Source organism: Xiphophorus hellerii, chromosome 11 (genome assembly GCF_003331165.1).
Source record: "Xiphophorus hellerii strain 12219 chromosome 11, Xiphophorus_hellerii-4.1, whole genome shotgun sequence".
Lineage (NCBI taxonomy): Eukaryota > Metazoa > Chordata > Actinopteri > Cyprinodontiformes > Poeciliidae > Xiphophorus > Xiphophorus hellerii.
In genome coordinates, this window is record NC_045682.1 from 1150306 (window position 1) to 1168533 (window position 18228).

The 18228-nt window shown below is 40.4% G+C and overlaps 1 protein-coding gene across 3 annotated transcripts in view; it reads left to right on the forward strand.

Annotated features, from left to right (window-relative positions):
- trim37 (tripartite motif containing 37) overlaps window positions 1-18228 on the forward strand; it is a 46931-nt gene that overhangs the window by 18938 nt on the left and 9765 nt on the right. For all 3 annotated transcript variants that reach the window (XR_004340979.1, XM_032576358.1, XM_032576359.1), the window contains exons 18-21: window positions 1170-1252; window positions 6590-6826; window positions 8639-8947; window positions 11682-11834. Coding sequence is in view for 2 of the 3 variants with exons in the window: in XM_032576358.1 (XP_032432249.1) it covers window positions 1170-1252; window positions 6590-6826; window positions 8639-8947; window positions 11682-11834 (782 nt within the window). In the remaining variant the exon portion in view is untranslated. The remainder of the gene's footprint in view (window positions 1-1169; window positions 1253-6589; window positions 6827-8638; window positions 8948-11681; window positions 11835-18228) is intronic.

Below are 18228 nucleotides of genomic sequence, written 5' to 3' on the forward strand. Positions count from 1 at the left end.
TCAAAATGTCCCCAAAACATCGGCGGACTGACAGGGGCCACCGGGGGATTCCAGGTAGATTCCAGGTAGATTCCAGAGATGCGCATTGCAGCGGCTGTTCCTCCAGGGCGAGCTCAAGGTAATATGGGGCCTTAGACAGAACCTCCTGCCCCCGGAATCCTTCTTACTAAGAACCTCAGCATGACTAACATGTTTAAATGTCGATCAGGTGAATCTGTGAGAGGGAGACCAGGTTTATTGGCAGAGTTTAAAATCAATCACTGATTATTGGTTATTTGCTGTGATGTATTTGTGAACAAACCCAATTCAAACACGAAGATTACACCATATTGTAGCCATGGTAACACAACAATCAAACTATCATGATGATTCTTTAAACTTTTACAAAGTAAACTTCCTAATTAAATCCTAAATGCACTATTTATTTTTCTCAGCTGAATGCATTAAATAAAATGTAATAACATTGTCATTCTCCATAAAAGATGCTACAGGTTTAGATCTATGATCTGTGTTACAATTAAACCATTTCTAGGGGCCCCTGAGTGTCTGAAGGTCAACTGAATGTCTGGAGGCCCCTGAGTGTCTGGAGGCCCCTGAATGGCCTCTACCAGCTGCTACTGAGTTTTCTTTGCCTTGATATTCCAGTCTTATAATTCTAGGCTGCTAATATCAAACTATTATTTAGAGTTAACCCCTTTGAGTTTTTTGATCTATAAATCAGTCTGCAGCCAGGTTGTTCTAGAGGTAAAATAGATATTATTAGGGCTTAATTAGTAAAATGGCAGCAATTTTGCATATTTCATAACTTCATAACCAGCGACTTTCTCTCATCTGGTCTGTTTAACAACTACAGTCTCAGATCAGCTCAGCCCTCCAGGACTGTCAGCAGCAGAAACAGAAACCTTATACCTGTTGGGGAAAATATAGACTATATTTGCTTTGCATTTCCTCGCATGATGGCAATGATATAGTAGGATCCAATTAGATTCTTGATTAATATGGGTTGTTGCTGTGTTGTTGTACGGAGTTTTTGTTCAATGTGCCCCTTTTTTAAATTTGAGCCCCTCCCCCTCCATAGGTCTCTGCACGGCCCTGCAAGGAGGCATAATAGATCACCTTTAAAGGGCCATAAACTGAGCTGAAGTTTGTTTCCTATCCCTTTTGCTCAGGTCAGGAGAAAATGATGTAGACTTCATGGGAAGCCTGGAGGCAGAAGAAGGAGAGCTTTCTGAAGACCTGGCCGGAGCCACAGGTATGATCCAAACAGCTGCTACTTTACATGATTGTTTCTATGTGCCACTCCCCCAGCTATTAACAGATGGCAATAGCATCTGTACTTATTGTCTGCTCATGTCCTCTAGGGTCTCATAAATAAGTTGCCACGCAGCTCAAAACTGTATTTGTTAAAACCTGTTTGACTTTGCAGACAACCTTAAGAATAGACCTTCTCACATCCAGTGTTTTCAGAGTTCATGCTGAGAGAAATAATTACTTTTTATGCGGTGGCCATTTATGACAGATGACAGGAGCTCCACCGGGCTTACCAAGTTTTCTGCGGGAAACCCTGCATATATATATATATATATATATACACACTGCTCAAAAAAATAAAGGGAACACTCAAATAACACATCCTAGATCTGAATGAAAGAAATATTCTCATTGAATACTTTGTTCTGTACAAAGTTGAATGTGCTGACAACAAAATCACACAAAAATCATCAATGGAAATCAAATTTATTAACCAATGGAGGCATGGATTTGGAGCCACACACAAAATTAAAGTGAAATAACACTACACGCTGATCCAACTCTAATGTAATGTCCTTAAAACAAGTCAAAATGAGGCTCAGTATTGTGTGTGGCCTCCACGTGCCTGTATGACCTCCCTACAACGCCTGGGCATGCTCCTGATGAGGTGGCGGATGGTCTCCTGAGGGATCTCCTCCCAGACCTGGACTAAAGCATCCGCCAACTCCTGGACAGTCTGTGGTGCAACGTGAGGTTGGTGGATGGAGCGAGACATGATGTCCCAGATGTGCTCAATCGGATTCAGGTCTGGGGAACGGGCTGGCCAGTCCATAGCTTCAATGCCTTCATCTTGCAGGAACTGCTGACACACTCCAGCCACATGAGGTCTAGCATTGTCCTGCATTAGGAGGAACCCAGGGCCAACCGCACCAGCATATGGTCTCACAAGGGGTCTGAGGATCTCATCTCGGTACCTAATGGCAGTCAGGCTACCTCTGGTGAGCAGATGGAGGGCTGTGCGGCCCTCCAAAGAAATGCCACCCCACACCATTACTGACCCACTGCCAAACCGGTCATGCTGAAGGATGTTGCAGGCAGCAGACCGCTCTCCACGGCGTCTCCAGACTCTGTCACGTCTGTCACATGTGCTCAGTGTGAACCTGCTTTCATCTGTGAAGAGCACAAGGCGCCAGTGGCGAATTTGCCAATCCTGGTGTTCTCTGGCAAATGCCAAGCGTCCTGCACGGTGTTGGGCTGTGAGCACAACCCCCATCTGTGGACGTCGGGCCCTCATACCATCCTCATGGAGTCGGTTTCTAACCGTTTGTGCAGACACATGCACATTGTGGCCTGCTGGAGGTCATTTTGCAGGGCTCTGGCAGTGCTCCTCCTGTTCCTTCTTGCACAAAGGCGGAGGTAGCGGTCCTGCTGCTGGGTTGTTGCCCTCCTACGGCCTCCTCCACGTCTCCTGGTGTACTGGCCTGTCTCCTGGTAGCGCCTCCAGCCTCTGGACACTACGCTGACAGACACAGCAAACCTTCTTGCCACAGCTCGCATTGATGTGCCATCCTGGATGAGCTGCACTACCTGAGCCACTTGTGTGGGTTGTGGAGTCCGTCTCATGCTACCACGAGTGTGAAAGCACCACCAACATTCAAAACTGACCAAAACATCAGCCAGACAGCATAGGTACTGAGAAGTGGTCTGTGGTCCCAACTGCAGAACCACTCCTTTATTGAGTGTGTCTTGCTAATTGCCAATAATTTCCACCTGTTGTCTATTCCATCTGCACAACAGCAGGTGAAATTGATTGTCAATCAGTGTTGCTTCCTAAGTGGACAGTTTGATATACTTGGAGTTATATTGTGTTGTTTAAGTGTTCCCTTTATTTTTTTGAGCAGTGTATATATACACACACACACATATATACCACTTTTTTCAGTAACAAGTAATCGAACGCGTTGCTATTTCAAATCCAGTAGTCAGATTACAGTTACTTATCAAAATCACTGCGTTACTGTGCTTTACTATCTTCTTTTGTTATTTAATCGTATTTCCTCTACGTGTCTTGTCGAGTGACCAACGTTTCTATGCGACAGAAATGTAAACAATGGAGGGAGATGCGCATTTTGTTGGTAGAAAAACAGGAACTATTTTGAATGTCTGTCGCCAAGTCCGATTATTAGAAGCGGCTTTGGGCTTTTTATTTTATTTTTAAAGTCGCTTGCAAATTTAATGAGTGGCGGGTTGCGCCTTTTTGGGCTCGCTTTTGAATGTGAAGTTACTCATTTGGGCTTGGAAATAAGCAGAGACTCATAATAAATTCCAGAATTTGTCCGTCATTAAGGTAGTTTTAGACAGGCTCTCCCTGTCCATCATTTCCCGGATGATCCGTCCCGCTGTGTCTTTGTTAATGTCAAGTTAATATATTACCTCTGAATGACGTCAAACTTTGCGTTGCGCTCCAAAAAACTACAAACATCGAGACTAATATGAACAGCGCAATAAACGTGAAAGCAGCCACGAATAAACGTATCCGTAGTTGCCAATAATTATAATGGCAACTAAACGCCATTATAATTATTAATATTAAGATAAGTGTCACAAATCTGTGCAGCCATGTGAGTTGTGGAGCCGCAGGAGGAGCGTTGTGTGCTGCGCTATGACACCAAACGCAGGGCCGTATCGCAGAACCTGGAGGCTGGTGATATGGGGGCTTTAAAATCCTTCTTAGAGTTTTCCAGACAACAGTGGACCACACAACTTACTCACGTTTTTTCTTTTTTGTACTGTTGTAACCATTATACAATCTCCTCTTCAGTTCAACCTTATAAGTGGAGACACATTGTTGATGTTACCATTATAAAATAGCTTACAATTAAGTATTTGCAAAGCTTAATGTAGTTTTCACAGGAGGCGGAGCGCTGTTGTTAGCAGCTGCTTAAAGTAACTAAAAAAATTACTTTTAATGTAACTTAGTTACTTTCCAAATCAAGTAGTCAGTAATCTAACTAAGTTACTATTTCAAGGAGTAATCAGTAATCTGATTAAAGTTACCTTTTCAAAGTAACTATGCCATCTCTATCTATCTATCTATCTATCTATCTATCTATCTATCTATCTATCTATCTGTATAGATATATGTGTCTGTGTATGTATATACAGTATATGGGGAGATTTTAACAGAGTTAAATAGTTCATAATAATGCTTCTGCCACATTTAAGTAATTTCCTCTGCTCCATTTACACTATCAACATTTGCTGGCAGACCTGTTGTGTACAGTCATGGCCAAAAGTATTGAGAATGACACAAATATTATATTTTCACATGATCTGCTGCCCTCTGGTTTTCATGTGTGTATGTCAGATGTTGTCATCACATACAGAAATACAATTGCAATCATATTATGAGTAACAAAAGCTTTTAATGACACAATGAGTTAATGCAGCAAGTCAATATTTGCAGTGTTGACCCCTCTTCTTCAGGACCTCTGCAATTCTCCCTGGCATGCTCTCAATCAATTTCTGGACCAAATCCTGACTGATAGCAGTCCATTCTTGCACAATCAATTTTGTCAGAATTCCTAGGTTTTCGTTTGTCCATCCGTCTCTTGATGATTGACCACAAGTTTTCAATGGGATTAAGATCAGGGGAGTTTCCAGGCCATGGACCCAAAATCTCTGTGTTTTGTTCCCTGAGCCAGTCAGATATCACCTTTGCTTTATGTCAAGGTGCCCCATCATGCTGGAAAAGGCATTGTTCATCACCAAAGTGCTCTTGGACAGTTGGGAGAAGTTGCTCTCGGAGGACATTCTGGTACCATTCTTTATTCATGGCTGTGTTTTTAAGTAAGACTGTGAGAGAGCCGACTCCCTTGGCTGAGAAGCAACCCCACACATGAATGGTTTCAGGATGCTATATAGTTGGCATGAGACAAGACTGGTGGTAGCGCTCACCTCGTCTTCTCCGAACAAGCTGTTTTCCAGATGTCCCAAACAATCGGAAAGGGGATTCATCAGAGAAAATGACTTTACCCCAGTCCTCAGCAGTCCACTCCCTGTACCTTTTGCAGAATATCAGTCTGTCCCTGATGTTTTTCCTGGAGAGAAGTGGCTTCTTTGCTGCCCTCCTTGAGACCAGGCCTTGCTCCAAGAGTCTCCGCCTCACAGTGCATGCAGATGCACTCACACCTGCCTGCTGCCATTCCTGAGCAAGCTCTGCACTGCTGGTAGCCCGATCCTGCAGCTGAAACACTTTTAAGAGACGGTCCTGGCGCTTGCTGGTCTTTCTTGGGCTCCCTGGAGCCTTTTTGGCAACAATGGAACCTCTCTCCTTGAAGTTCTTGATGATGCGATAGATTGTTGACTGAGGTGCAATCTTTCTAGCTGCGATTCTCTTTCCTGTTAGGCCATTTTTGTGCAGTGCAATGATGACTGCACGTGTTTCTTTCGAGATAACCATGGTTCACAGAAGAGAAACAATGATGCCAAGCACCAGCCTCTTTTTAAAGTGTCCAGTGGTGTCATTCTTACTTAATCATGACAGATTGATCTCCAGCCCTGTCCTCATCACCACCCACACCTGTGTTAATGGAGCAATCACTGAAACGATGTTAGCTGGTCCTTTTAAGGCAGGGCTGCAATGAAGTTGAAATGTGTTTTGGGGGATAAAGTTCATTTTCTAGGCAAATATTGACTTTGCAATGAATTGCTGTTACGCTGATCACTCTTTATAACATTCTGGAGTATATGCAAATTGCCGTTATAAAAACTGAAGCAGTAGACTTTGTAAATATTAACATTTGAATCATTCTCAAAACATTTGGCCATGACTGTAATTAATCATTTTCTTCTCTTCCAGAAATCATGTGTGCAGTTGTTTTCCATTTTCCTTCCTTGATTTGACTTGATTGTGTCCTCATTTCTTTCAATAAAACGTAGGGCATATTTAAAATTTGCCTTGCCCTTTTCTTATACTCCATGCTTCTGTCTGCCTCCCACAGCTAACTAACCCTAACCCACTTCAACTCAGTCCAAGAGTTGTGGATTTGATTCCAGCTTTGGACATTTTAAAATATTTGGAGCTCCATACATTTCCCCCATCCTTTTATCTAAACGTAGCAGTCTAACCAACCAACCAACCATTTTGTGTTACCAACCAACCAATGAGTATAGCCAACCAACCAGTCTCAACAGTGTGGAAATATATCTGGTAAAATCACTGGGAACATTTTTGATACTTAGTGAATACTGAATGAAAACCATGAAGCTCACATGTTTCTTCATAGAAATCAGAGCCATGTGAACCTGGGGTTCTATCATACTTTCTCATTGGCAGGTGGATTCAGCTCCAGCATGCTCTCATCGCATCGAGGCATGACTGCAGGTTGTAGTAGCGGCGGGGGCGCAGCTTCTGCTCCTCCCGTTGGAGGTGCTGTTGGGCCAGGCAACAGCAGCCTTCTGGAAATCGATCCAGTCATCCTGATCCAGCTGCTGGACCTGAAGGAGCGCAGCAGTGTGGAATCTCTGTGGGGCCTCCAGCCTCGGCCTCCGGTGTCTCTGCTCCACAGCCAAGGTCAGGGCACGAAACATAAATCATTGTGAAAGAGATTGATACTCAGAGTTTCTCTTAAATAAAATATGATTATGTAGCTCAGATTAAAGCCTGACTGTTAGTCACATTTGACAGTTATGCAGATTTTTATTTCTTTTAATGTTTTAAATCTACAATTTTAATCTACAATTAAAAGATTTTTTTAGTGTAAAAAATCTTTATACTCAAAAACAGATTTATTTTAATTTCATGAGATATAATCGACAAAGAAAAAAACAGATTTGTTGCCCTGTTACATGAAAACACAAAATCTTACCGAGTACTTTAGTCTAGAGTTCTAATGCAAATATCTTAGTAACCTTAAAATAAGGCAAAACTAACTTACAAGTAAATCTTGCAAAATATATAGAAGCTTGTTTTAAGTTGATAATTCCTTAATATTAATTAAAATCTTCTACTTCCTATAGCAAATTATAAGTGAAATAGTCTGCCAGTGGAACTGTAGTTTTTAATCAGTATAAAGGAATTATTGATTTAAGACAACATATCTTTATCTTGTTGAAAAGTTACTTGTGTTTTTGCAGGGAAAACTGTTGAGCTGTTACATTATGACATCACATAATAAAAGCCAGACATGATTTCTGTACTCTAAAAACAGAAAGACAGCATGGACGGCTTCTGTGATCAGTCTAATTATCTAGTGGCAGGAATATTAACTAAGTTAAAGAAATCCTGACTTTTTAAAAAATGATAATATATGCTACATTTCCAGCATAGAATGATTTTTTAGATGTATTTTCTGAAATGGAGAGTAATAAATTCCTATTGACATAAACATGCAAAAATGAATGTTTGATCGCTAATCTGTTCTAATATCTGCCCCCTATTCACATAAGAAAAGTAGCTGTTCAGCTCAGAACAATACACAAAACATAAACAAAAACTACTCAACCAAACATCAGCTTATTCAATGCCATATCACTTCATCATATTTATTTTCTAATTTCTTTTAAATGAAGAAAGATATATATATTTATTTTTTCCATTTTTTTTCTCCAAAGAGTTTTTGCGCCGCTAGTGGCTCGTATTTTTTTGAGACAGTAGGCAGACAGGAAAGAGGGCGAGGAGAGGGGGGAAGACATGCGGCAAAGGTCGCCGGAACCGGGAGTCGAACCCGCGACGTCCGCGTCGAGGACCAAGGCCTTCAAACGTGGGGCCTGCTAACCCCCTGCGCCACCACAGCACGCCCCGAAGAAAGATATTTTAAAGTCTTTTCTGTCTTAAAGATACATTTGTTGTATTTGTACGAAATACAATATTGTTTGTTTTCATGATCCTAAATAAATCCCTGAGATAAAATTTGGAAATAAGCAGACCACGAATTTTCACAACTTTTGAGCAAAACTACATCCTTGTTAGGGCTGGATGATATGGTTGAAAACCTCATTTCAATAAAAGAGTTTCATATCGGTCGATATTGATAATTATTGATTTTCTTTTTTGGTTTCAATATCTAAAACACTGTCAAACTATATACCTATTTTTAAGCAATTATGAGGCACTGTAGCAAAACCTAAACTGCTGTTGTGCAAGTTACTCAACAGGTTGTTGTTAAGTAGCCAAAGTTGTGGGAAACGTGAAGCTGCTGGTAATCCAGCAGGTTGCTACTAGGTAACCAAAGAGCGAGTGAGTTAGTCGATGTCACTAACCACAAGAGGTTGAGTGGCTAAAGCCTTTCCTCTCCCTACATCTACATGCCGTGTGATTCTGGAATATTCTATATATTGAATATTCTATTGGATTCCTTTTTGTTTTTGTTCTGGTTTTCTGCAGCCCATGCTCACTCCAGAAAAGAGCGGGAGCGGCGGCCACAGGTGGTGCGGCGATCAGCTCCGGACTCAGGCGTGTTGATCCGCCTCAAGGCTCAGATGGCGGAGGTCCGCAGCAAGATGGCTGACGTCAAGAGTCAAGTTCTGGAGACGCGCGAGTCTGGGGAGCCCAGACCTGGCCCATCTGGTGGCTTCGGCATGGAGGAGGCTTCGGCTCATTCTGCCAGTTCAGAGCTGCCGGCTTGCCATAAGGGCGACGGTCTGGAGCAGGTGGGACGAGCAGCTGTGACTCGGTCCAAGGCCTGCCGACCCAGTAAGGACCAAAAAAACTCTAATCATCTACTTTTGTTTGTTTAAAATAGTTTAAAGTAGGAAAGCAGTTAACCAGCAAAATGCACTGATGCAGAGGCAGAGTTTAAGGCTGGCAGTAAATATTCGAGAGCTGTTGTCATCATGAACTACAGTACATATTGTTTTACATTTATGTTAGCAGTTATCGTTTCCTGCTGCTCCTCAAATAATCCAGAATCATCTTTACTTTAAAGTGTTGCAAAATACACTTTCTTTAAGATAAGATAAGATGAGATAAATCTTTATTGTCATTGTCACAAGGACAACAAAATTTAAAAGGTGCCATCAGTCAGTGCATATGCTTAAAAACAAAAAATAACTGTCTCACAATTCACACACAATGTAAGAATTAACAAATAACTGGTAAAAAAACAAAAAAAAACTAATAAATAAGAACAGCCACATTCTCACATACACCATTTATGATGATTAATGGTTGTTTTTGATTGCATTTAGTTTTGTTATTGCTATCGGGTAAAAACTGTCTCTGAGACGGTTGGTTCTTGTTCTGATTGCTCTGTATCTTCTGCCTGAAGGCAGCAGTGTGAACAGAGAATGTCCGGGGTGAGAAGTGTCCTTTGTGATGTGTTGTGCTTTTCTTAGACAGCGGTCGCTGTGCAGGTCCTCCAGTGAGGGGAGAGGGCAGCCAATGATTTTTTGGGCTGTATTCACAACCCTTTGGAGAGCTTTCCTTTGAGCCGTTGTGCTGCTGTTATACCATACGCAGATACAGTAGGTCAGTATGCTCTCTATGGAGCACTAGTAGAAGGACACCAGCAGCTTCTCCTTGATGTTGTTCCTCCTGAGAACCCTCAGGAAGTACAGTCTTTGCTGGGCCTTTTTTATCAGCTCGAAGGTGTTCATGTTCCATGTGAGGCCCTGCTCAATGTGGACCCCCAGGAAACGGAAATCAGCTACCCTCTCCACACATTTTCCCCCAATGGTTAGTGGTGTAATGTCCGTTTTATTCCTCCTGTAATCTATTATGAGTTCTTTTGTCTTTGAGTTGTTGAGGAGCAGATTGTTCTCCCTGGACCACTGCAACAGCTGCTCCACCTCACCCCTGTAGGCGAACTCGTCGCCTCCTGAGATGAGCCCCACCATTGTGGTGTCATCAGCAAACTTGATGATGGTGTTGCTGTGGTGGGCAGAGGTGCAGTCGTATGTGTACAGACAATAGAGCAGGGGGCTCAGCACACAGCCCTGTGGAGAGCCAGTACTAAGGCTGAGGGCAGTGGATGTATGTTTTCCCACCCTAACTCTCTGCTGTCGGTTGGTCAGTAAGCTCAGGATCCACATGCAGGTGGAGTGAGGGAGGCCCAGGTCCCCCAATGTGTCCACCAGTCTGTGAGGGAGGATGGTATTAAAAGCAGAGCTGTAGTCTACAAAGAGCATCCGCACATAGCTCCCCTGCTGCTCCAGATGTGACAGAGCAGCATGGAGGGCCGTGATCACAGCGTCCTCTGTGGATCTGTTGGCTCTGTAGGCGAACTGGTGGTGGTCAAAGCCAGGAGGGAGAAGTGCTGTGATGTGACCCCGGACCAGTTTTTCAAAACACTTCGTCACCACAGGGGTTAGTGCCACTGGCCGGTAGTCGTTGAGGCAAGAGATGTGAGGTTTCTTGGGTATGGGGACTATGGTGGAAGATTTCAGGCAGGATGGGACTGTAGACAGGGCTAGGGACTGGTTGAAGATCCTGGTGAAGACTCCAGTCAGCTGATTGGCGCAGTCTTTCAGGACACGTCCAGGGACGCCATCAGGTCCAGCAGCCTTCCTTGGGTTGACAGCCCGCAGTGTGAGCCTCACCTGGAAGACCTGGAACAGGAATATTTGACTCATATTAGAAAAATGTTCCAAAGCAACAATCCATTCATTCAGTTGTCTGTCTGTAGAGCATCCATCTACCTATTCATCCATCTGTTATTTTGACAATATGTTATAAAGTTCTTACATTCTGCAGATTTTTCATTTCACCACTTAAGCCTTTTTGTACAAAATTAGAAATGCACTAAAAATGCAAATAATCAAATAAATTAATTTTTTTAAATAAGAAAATAACCATTTTATTCCCTAAAAAGCAACAACACAGCACCCCTTTAGCTTATATTTTATCATTTGTAGCAAATAATACATCTGCAGCTAGAAGACATTTCTAACATCAGGATATGAAAAGCTTAAGCCTTTCTGCTGGACTTAACATCAATATGGTGTTGGGCAGATCTGTTGATTATTTTTTAATTTAACCAGTTAATATTTAGACAGCAGAATGTGCTTAATAGAATTTTTTACAGCACTTGAACCAAGTGAAGCTAAAACTTTGAGATTTGTGTTCAAGACAGAACATATTTACAAAGTTGTTTTTTTTTTTATCTTAAATGCAAACTGTATATTTTTTGTACAGTTTTATGAGGTAATTGCCTTTTTTGAGTCTGTATACTCCAGCTAACAATTAATTGATTACCAAATATTGACAATTATTTAAATAATCTGTTAATAATTACTAATCACGATTAATCTGTTTCAGCCCTAGAAATACTATAGCAAAAGAAGAGAAGAAACTCCTGTGTTCTGGCCTTAATTAATGAATTATGAAGTCAAATCTGTTTGTATATTTAAATCACGATAAAGCTGGCATTGTATTGTATTAAAACGTGACATTATCCCTAGATTGTTCCAGTGTGTTTTTCTGTCTGCAGCCAGGAAGTCTCTGTCTCCCGTTCTGGACAGCAGCGGAGGGTCTTTGCTTGTGAAAAGGAGGAGCTCCGAGGACATGAAGGATGACCTCAGAGGAGCAGAGTCCGCTGCAGAGCTCAGCCCGCATCCTAAAGATGGGACAGGAGCTGGAGAGGGTTAGTCCAGCTTTTTCAAGTTCTTTTCAAACCCAATAAAGTTTATTGGACAATTAGCAGAGAAAAGCTGCAACTGTACTTCAGTCTTACAACAGCAGCCAGTACAGTGAGAGTTTAAACATTTCTTAAGTCAGATAAACTGCTGTTTAGCTTTAAATTGTTCACCACAATGTTCTGAGGCATTATGGAGAACATCTTGTTTTTAAAGCCTGGTTCTACTTGACTTATAAGTATTTGTTCAGTGTAGCTCTAAAACCATCCACTCTGCTCTCTGTGCTGTTGGAGTACGGCTGAAAATAGTTGCTGATTCTTGAGTGGCTCATCTGTTTTAAACTGGGTTGTTTTGGCACAATGCAGCGCTCGTCTCTTAACATTCTTACTTTCTGCACAGCATTGTATGTACATATTTTTTCTTTAACAAACATTGAATTTGATTGGTTTCTACGGAGCCCTGTAGGAGACATGGGGAAAGATGTTTCTTTTGCTTTCCCTCACAATATGGTTACTGCAATATTTGCTGGTCTATTTTGTATACAGTCACAAATGTCAATTTAAAATTTCAAATGTATGCACATTTAAAGAACCTCAGTGTTTATTCCTAACTCTTTGGTGCACAAAACTGATTGAAATCGATTAATTCACAGTCTGTGTAAGGTTGCAACGGAACTGCACATGTAAACATCCCTTTAAACCATGCAGACTACCAACACAAGAGACACAATCAAAACTGTCAGATGGCTCATTACCACGTGATAATATCCCAGAAATAGTCCAAAAAGTTTGGATGTATTTTTTTCTTCTTTCCTACTTACAGAAATCTTCTGTTTATATTATAGGTTTGTGGTGTCTTCTATCTTATAGAAAAAGATAAAAAACTTCAGATAGTCAGATATCTCACAACGAGATATTAAGATACATGGAAAAACCTCACTAAAGCCTTATATAGTAGCAGAAAGTATGATGGCCATCGTAAGAAAGGCTTGCAGTATTCAATTATGCCTCATGAACGAATCAGTACATTATTGCGAGAGAACGCAAAATCTTTTGCGAGGTAACAAAAATTTTAAAAAATTCCCCATTTGCCCTAGGGGGCTCCGTAGGTTTCAACTTCAGATTTTCTAAGTTGTCAGATTTATTTAGATGGGTTCAGTTATTAGTTATTTTTTCTCCTTTTTATGAGAATTATTTACACCAAAAACAGAAACAACAAATTTGTCCACAATAAATAAAAACACAACTATTTTCTGAAAAGCTTAAAACTTACAAAAGTTTCATGCCATCTCTCAATATTTATTGAATTAATCCAAATCAGACTTTCCTTCTTTTATTTATTATTTTTATATATTTTTTAGTTCAATATTTTAAATAACAAAACAGCAAATATTGGAAATCTTTATGCTTGTCACAATAACAAATTTTGCTGGATGATAAATTCTTCCAGAAGTTATTGCAATAAACAATAATATTGTTTTGAGACCATTTTTAAGTAATGTAATGGCAAAATGATGATGCAAGAACACATTCTAAAAGATCAGTAAACTTTACATTCTAATGAATGTTTAATACTGGAACTGGTAGACATTTTAAATATCCAAAATAAATAAACAAAACAACAAATGAAATGAATTTTGAAGTCTTTGTAAACAAAATTGAGACCAAAGCACCAGACAGAAAACTTTTATATTCTAGTTTTTGTTAGAAAGAGAGAATAATAGAGATAAAATGATAAATCATACCAATGTTGAGTTTGTTGTTATTGAGTTTGTTTTAATTTATCATGCGGTTAATTGATTTATTGATTATTGTGACAAGCCTAGAAACCTTAATATCTTGTGAAACTACCTTTTGCAGTGATCATGGTTGCAGGACACAAGCCCTGAACTTTCACTGAAGTTGAATACCCCTGCTTAGCCCATTGAGATATTTCCGTAGATATTCAATATGTGTACAAGGTGTCCATGTTCAGGTATTTAAAATGGAAGTCTTAAAATGTCTTAAGCTGTTTTTTTTTTAAGTAAGTTTGCCTTTAATATGTTTATCTCAGCTGTTAAGTTTAGTCTCGACAGGACAATTTAATCATACAATGGCATATCAGGGATGTTACTCCTATGTTTTGTTTGTATTACATGTCCATCCGTATTACATGTCCATCTAGCGGAGGTCCAATGGCTCCAGAGCCATTGCTCTGGACCATTGGTCTGGAGCAACCAATGGCTCTGGAGCCATTGGTCAGCAACCAATGGCTCTGGAGCCACGTGTGGCTCTTTCATCCTTCTGTTGTGGCTCCCAGTGACTTCGGGAAATAGAATATTTTATTAAAATTAAATCATTAAAAATTATGAATTAAAATCATTTTAAAATAAATTTCTAAATCTGAAGATTATGGTAAACTTGTAACATTAAAACAAAAGTTTTGAACATTTTTAGCACCCAAAATATACGTCATGTCCGCCGATGTGCGACAGGCATTCCTGGCGAACCCCACATGTCTGGCAGACCGCATTTTTTTAGCGCACTGATTTATTGACTTTTTGATCCTTGCCTGGAAGATGCATCATGAATAAATCCAAGAAAAGGAAACATTCTGAAGATGGCAGAACATTTAATGCTACATGGACAGATCATTTTGCTTTCACCGCTGATGAAACTGGTTCACCAGTCTGCTTAATATGTGGCGAAAGACTGGCAAACAACAAGAAGTCAAATGTTGAAAGACATTTCAAGAGCAAACACTCTGTCTTTGCTAAAAAATATCCCGAGGGAGAGGAGAGAAAAAAGGCCGTTTCGGAGCTGATGCGAAAGGCTGAAGCGTACGGAGCCCCCTAGTGGACATGGGGAATTTTTTTTTTCTTTTGCGTTCCCTCGCAAAACTTTTGCGTTTACCTCGCAAAACTTTTGCGTTCCCTCGCAATACTGTACTGGTCAGTTATGCAGCATAATTGAATACTGTAAGCCTTTCTTACGGTGGGCGCCGTACTTTATGCTTTAATATAAGGTTATGTGAGGTTTTTCCATGAATGTTAGTATCTTTTTGTGAAATATCTGAAGTTTTATATCTTTCTTTAGGATAGAAAGGCACCACAAACCTACGATATAAACAGAAACCTTCCGTAAGTAGGAAAGAAATAAAAACACATTATAATTTGGACTATTTCTGAGTTATTATCGCGGGTAATAAATCATCTGACAGTTTTGATTGTGTCTCTGTTGTGTTCGTAGTCTGAATAGTTTAAAGAGCTGCTTTCAGTGCAGTTCCATCTTAGCCTTAACAGACATAAACATGCAGTAAAAAAATAAATCGATTTTCAATCAGTGTTTTGCACCAAACGGTTTTTACTATTAACAAGTTTTTATTATTAAAAACTTGTTAATAGTAATTGACATGACAGGAGCAGGCGGCTCTGACACTTATGTGTGTCGACGTGGGAGTGACGTCACCAGGTATGAATGGGAAGGATACTGGCTTTGTGTGTATTAGGAAGCGGTGAGCGGGGTGGTCAGTCCTTGCAAAGTTTGGAGCATGATCATCAAAATGGAATAAATCGATAATTGTGACAGAACAAAGAAGAGGTCTGGAGTTGATTGATACGCGGACAGATGAGATTCCCCGAGTTAACCCAGTGCGGCCCTTTACCATCATTAGTTTGTCGTGTTTTTAATAATAAAAACTTGTTAATAGTAAAAACTGTTTGGTGCAAAACACTGATTGAAAATCGATTTATTTTTTACTGCATGTTTATGTCTGTTAAGGCTAAGATGGAGCGACACTGAAAGCAGGTCTTTAAACCATTTTTATTTCTTTCCTACTTACGGAAGGTTTCTGTTTATATCGTAGGTTTGTGGTGCCTTTCTATCCTAAAGAAAGATATAAAACTTCAGATATTTCACAAAAAGATAGGCTACTAACATTTATGGAAAAGCCTCACTTAACCATTAAAACAGAAAATACGGCGCCCACCATAAGAAAGGCTTACAGTATTCAATTATGCTGCATAACTGACCAGTACAGTATTGCGAGGTAACGCAAAAGTTATTGCGGAACGCAAAAGAAAAAAATTCCCCATGTCCCCTAGAGCAGTGGTCCCCAACCACCGGGCCGGTCCGCGGACCAATTGGTACCGGGCCGCGCAAAAAATAATGAACTACTTCCGGATCTTTTATTATGAAAATCCTAAACCGGATTTTACCGGTTACGTCTTGCGCGTCAAAATTGAGCCAACTTGCAGCAGAATGAGTAACAAAACAACATCGGAGTACAGTGAACCCTCGCTATTTCGCGGTTCACCTTTCGCGGTCTCGCTGCTTCGCGGATTTGCATCGTGCATTGTGTTCTGCATTCTGATTGGCTAAACAGTCTCTCCGCTTCTTGTCTACCTGTGTGTCAACAACGTTTCGGTTTAATATGTACACATACGTAAAACAGCTTGCCATATTTAACATAATCGATGGTGGCATGTCGGTTTATAAGAATCTTTTTGCCCAGAAGAAAAAAGAGCAACAACAACTACCGATAACTATGTTCTTCTCTCGAAAAAACACACCTGCACCGCGGGCTTTAGAAGAAGAAAAAAAAACGCTACAGAGCGGAGTCAGGATGCAGCGGCTCAGTCAGAAGAGCAGTGAAATACACGAGTCACTATTTGTCCTACTGTACTTTGTTTTGTTTTTTTTCATAATCATTTTTTATTTTCTCCCTTTCTAATCCAATGACTCAGGTCGCGGTGGGGCGGCGCTGATCTCCGCAATTCGGGCACGGGAATCCGCTTTCAGTTCATATTAAAATTATTATTTTACAGTACAGTAGTTATTTGTAAAAAAAAAATAATAATAAAAATGTTTATACAGTAGGCTACTTTTTATTTGTTAAACAAATGTTTGGGCCTGTAAAGAGGTTTTGTTCTTTGGTTTCAATGTATTATGGAATATTTCATTGTATAATAATTGTAAAAAAAATAAAGGTTCCTACTTCGCGGATTTCGCCTATCACGGGTTATTTTTGGAACGTAACCGCCGCGAAAAACGAGGGGTTTGCCATCGCCCCGGACTCGATACTTACGACGCCCCCGCCCACCCCCTACCCCTCCCGGTCCTCAGCAAAATTGCGAAGGGCTGACCGGTCCGCGCGACTAAAAAGGTTGGGGACCACTGCCCTAGAGGGCTCCGTACCGTACTACGGGACACAGAAGCAGACTGCGCATTTTTTGGTTTGCTTGGTTCGTTCAGTGCCGGTGGATAATATTTGGATAAGTTTTGATTTTTAACTCCTGAATAAGAGGAGGACAGGTGACTGCATTCTGTTTCTATTTTTCCTTCAGTTCGGGTTGGGTAATTTTCGATTTTTATTTCTTAAATACAAAGACCCAAATAGACGGGGGGTATTTTGTTTGAAATTGAGCATCAACAAAGTGTAAAATGCGTTTTGTTACATGCAGAAATAAAATGTTGTGTTCTCTGCAGCAGTTCGTTGATTTCATAAACGCAACATAGTATCGATTTTTGTACATAGCATATAGGTTTTATATATATGACGTCAAAATGGGTTGTGACTCCAAGTGCTTTTTTTTTTGGGAGGCGGTCCCAAATGGCTCTTTGAATAGAAAAGGTTGCCGAACCCTGCGCTAGGGGCACCGTTATGCGAGGAGTATATGATTTTGTGTTTGTACTCTTCTTCTTCTCTGGTTGTCTGTTCGGGTGTGGTACTTGGCGGAATAAAATTTGAGCAAAGATACAAGTTATTTTTACTGACTAACAAGGGACATTGTACATAGACAAATAAGGGAGTAAATTTCCACCTAAAATTTTTTTGATTAATCTCAGAAATTTTCTAGGAAAAAAATGTAAATAGCTTAGTTTCAAAAGTTAAACAATTTTACTTCTGTAAATGAGCTGTTCCTTCAGAAAATGAACCTTCAGAATGTTGACTCACATTTTATGGGCAGTACATTGTTACCTAGCAGCCCAAGCAGAGCTCCCGCATGTTTGATCAGCTTGTTTTACCGCTGCATGCGCTGGAAAATGGCTGTTGGAAATGTGTTTTGTTGTTCACTTACCATTCAGAAGCTACTTGCTGCATTCTTTTTGCTTGTGCAGGAGGCTCTTCTAATGCTTTTCAAAGATGTGTGTATAAATGCATCTGTTTGCATCCATTTTCATGTAAGAGTGTTTGGAAAAGAGCTCAAAATAGCAGATCTCAGTAGACATCTAATCTGAGAATTATGTGCAAAACATGTAATGAACATGTATAGCCCATAGGCCCATCCTAAACTGTTCAAGGATGAATAATAGGCTACCTTTAAATCTGACTTCAGACCTCCTCTAACAGTTCAAAGCATGTTTTCTTTTTCTGAATGATGGACTTGTTTAGCTTAATTTACTGTCGCTACATTTTAATTGC